The sequence below is a fragment of the Vigna unguiculata genome, chromosome 11, assembly GCF_037176805.1.
Source record: "Vigna unguiculata cultivar grain cowpea cultivar isolate G323 ecotype 2 chromosome 11, ASM3717680v1, whole genome shotgun sequence".
Lineage (NCBI taxonomy): Eukaryota > Viridiplantae > Streptophyta > Magnoliopsida > Fabales > Fabaceae > Vigna > Vigna unguiculata.
In genome coordinates this window covers 45,736,969-45,740,042 of record NC_140802.1, presented here as the reverse complement: position 1 = coordinate 45,740,042, position 3,074 = coordinate 45,736,969, and the positions used below count along the sequence as shown (strand labels likewise).

At 36.6% G+C, this 3,074-nt stretch overlaps 1 protein-coding gene across 1 annotated transcript; it reads right to left on the bottom strand.

Moving 5' to 3' along the window:
* Positions 1–210: 210 nt before the first annotated feature.
* Positions 211–1,659, bottom strand: NAC036 (NAC domain containing protein 36). Its single transcript, XM_028053262.2, has 3 exons — positions 1,363–1,659; positions 998–1,266; positions 211–908 (listed from the first exon to the last, which is right to left on the bottom strand). The coding sequence occupies exons 1-3, from the start codon at positions 1,541–1,543 to the stop codon at positions 447–449; spliced, it is 912 nt and encodes a 303-aa protein (XP_027909063.2). The 5' UTR covers positions 1,544–1,659; the 3' UTR covers positions 211–446.
* Positions 1,660–3,074: the final 1,415 nt, after the last annotated feature.

Below are 3,074 nucleotides of genomic sequence, written 5' to 3'. Positions count from 1 at the left end.
ACACCACATCCTCAACTTGTATTTTTGAGTTTAGTTTAGTTGTAGATCAATGCTTCAATTCCAAAATTATATTGTTCCAAAATGACTTTCGGAAACAAGGTCCGAAAAACACATAATAAAAAAAAATGATCCACAATTATTATTATATCAAATGTTCTTGAGCCAAAACAGAGTAGAATGATCAAACATCAAAACAAATCTCCAAAAGGGTGAACACTGAAAATCGACTTGAACATTCAACGATGAAAGAAGGGGTTAAGGTTTGACAAACTGCAGAAGTGGAGGAAAGACGTATATGCAGGAAAAAGCTGTGGAGTTAATTGAGCTAAATACGATCTTAATTGATTAATTAATTAACTAACTGCATATACATTCCAAAATAAATAATAATAATAATAAGTAATTGACTTGAAGTTGCAGTTGCAGTTGATAGATTCTGTGTGGAGTCAGTAGAAGTTTAAGATGTTGGAAGGAGTTAAGTTTTGGAGCCATGGACTGTTCAACTGAGCCCAGAAGGTATCTTGGGTCCAATCTGTTAACATCGGAAGTTGCAGGTCCGGAAGATTGTCCTTCCCGAAGGGCATTTGTAGGGAAGATGTCCCACAACTGCTACCCTTGCTGTTGTTGTTGGTGTCCTTCAAACCCAATTGGGTGCTTGTTTTTTCTTGTTTAGGCACTACACACCCCATTATTTCTTCAGATTCAGACTCTTTCTTAAGAACATGCTGCAACAAGGGCAGAGGCAAGGACACGTTCGCCTCTTCCTGTGGACTGCCGAAGGACATGGTGTCCGTCGAAGAAGGAGGAGAAGCAGGGGAACCCACCATTTGCTTCATCTCTCTCTCTGCCCTTTCCTCCAACACTTTCAACGATGTTGCCTTTCGATATATCTTGCACAACACTATTTCCTGTACCCAATTCAAAAATATTCATATGGGTCACGTCAAAATCAAAACTTTTCCATGGTGGATCAAAGGGATGAACAAAAATGAAGTACCTTGGGTAGTTTGCAGTTGTCGGGTAAACGGTACTCATTCATCACCCAATCGGTTTTGCGTCCGCTGGGAGCTCTTCCCATGTAGAAAACCAGGGTCTTCCTTAACCCGATGATGCGTTTCGGATCAGACAGAGTCACTATTTTCCGGTCCGAACCGGTCGCTTTCCAGAACCCTTTCTCGGTGGTCCGGTTCGGCCGTCCTCCGCTTCCGTGCTTCTTGTCCCTCGGCACGAAGAAGTACCATTCTCTCTCCCCAACCTTAGCCAAATCTACACGTATGTCATGTAACAATTGAACGTTGTCAAGATTCTCTGTCACGTGTTAATGGCATGTGATTTTAATGAAGTAATTAAAAGGATGATTACCAGGTAAGTCCCAGGGATCATGGTGATAGATGTTGAGGAAACCGATAACGTCGTACCGGAGTTTCTTTCCGACAACCATGTTCTTAAGATAGAAATCGAGAAGCTCTTCCTCTGTGGGGTGGAATCGGAAGCCAGGAAGTGCAGTTTCCACACTCATGCTCATGTCTTCCATGGTGGCCATATCATCAATTTGCTTCCTTTGTGACTACGTTAGTGTTAAGCTAGTGCAGTGGAACTTCACCCACTTTTTTTGTTTAAAGCAGAGGTTATATTTTGGTTGATACACTTAAATGAATGTGATGGAGGGTATTTATAAGCAATGGTTGATTTCACAACTGTTGCTTTAACTATGCTTTTGCATTTTGTTTTCAAGTTTAGTTTATTTATTTATTATTATGTGATAAATATTACTAATAAGGTTTTGGGGTATGACTTGGTCGTGGAGGCATTTAGGGCACAAAAGTCTGTGTAAGAAATCTTGAAGGAATATGGACTTGTAATTGCGACTCTGCAGATTATTATGAGATTTATGTGGTGGGACCCACGCGGCTTGACAAAAAGTCTGCAGAGACTAAACTGTGATGTGGGGACAGATGTTACATGTTAATATGTTATGGCTTGACCTGTTTTTTTCTTTCGCTTCTGAAATTTTACCCGGAAATTCCTCATGCTAATTCACCATTTTTTTTTTAATTTTGTTTAATTGCAAGTTTATGTGTGAGAGGTTAAAAGAGTATTCAAGTTATACCAAATACGTACTAACATGCAACGACTTCGAAATAGAACATAACAAAATTTGCTAACTCAACTCCAATCTCTGGAAAGTTCCTCGTATCTACATACGTACATAATCTTATTTTGTTTATCAGTGTAATTCCAAAGCTAGATATAATGCTAATTAACTGGTTTATATTGTGAGATTCACATTTATGTAAATTTATCTGATTATTTTAATTGATGTGAGATATTTAATATATGTATTGCAGTAAAAATAGTTAGTTTTTTTTTTTTTTAATTTATGTGGTAGTTTATTACTTGACTCAATTCATTAATAGTGATTACGTATTTTGACTTGTTAAACGTCTTGGTCTCAAATACCAATAGGAGCTTGAATAGTTGTGAGTGATCTCAAAATTTTGATTCTTTGGTGTGACTTCAAAGTTGAAGGTATAATGAACCCATAGCATGTTTTTGAAAGTTGAAAGGAAATTAAAGGGTGGAATCGAAATTGTGAAAGAAGAATAATGAGTCTCTTACATAGATTTTGCCTGGGAAGTTGGAAACATAATACCAGACTAATTGCCAATGGAAATCGTCCAAACTTATCAATGACATTAACCATTCGGTCCTTTCATCTGCATACAATATACGTATATACGACATGTATTGAAGCGTTCTTATCTTTCTCCACCTTCCTTCCAAGGCGCTGTGCAGTTTAAATACTATCATGGAAACGCACAATGATTATCGGACAAATTTGAATCAGATCAAAACATTGACACTCTTAAAGGAGAAAAAAATATTTAAACGGTAGTTGATTTTAACTTTTAAGCGATATAAAATTCATTATATATTAAGTTTAGAAGGAAAAAATTAAGAATTTGGTAAGTGATAATTTTAAAAAATATATATTAATTAACCTCTAATATTATTGTAGAATACGATTTTGGATCCAATTCAACTTTATAATAACATTTTTTTGTCTCTCACTT

Excerpts from the sequence above, each read along its gene's own strand:
- NAC036 (XM_028053262.2), bottom strand. The coding sequence starts at position 1,543 with ATGGCCACCATGGAAGACATGAGCATGAGTGTGGAAACTGCACTTCCT. Across the intron at positions 1,267-1,362 it reads TGATCCCTGGGACTTACCTG|ATTTGGCTAAGGTTGGGGAG; the intron begins GTAATCATCCTT and ends ACATACGTGTAG. Across the intron at positions 909-997 it reads ACAACTGCAAACTACCCAAG|GAAATAGTGTTGTGCAAGAT; the intron begins GTACTTCATTTT and ends AATTGGGTACAG.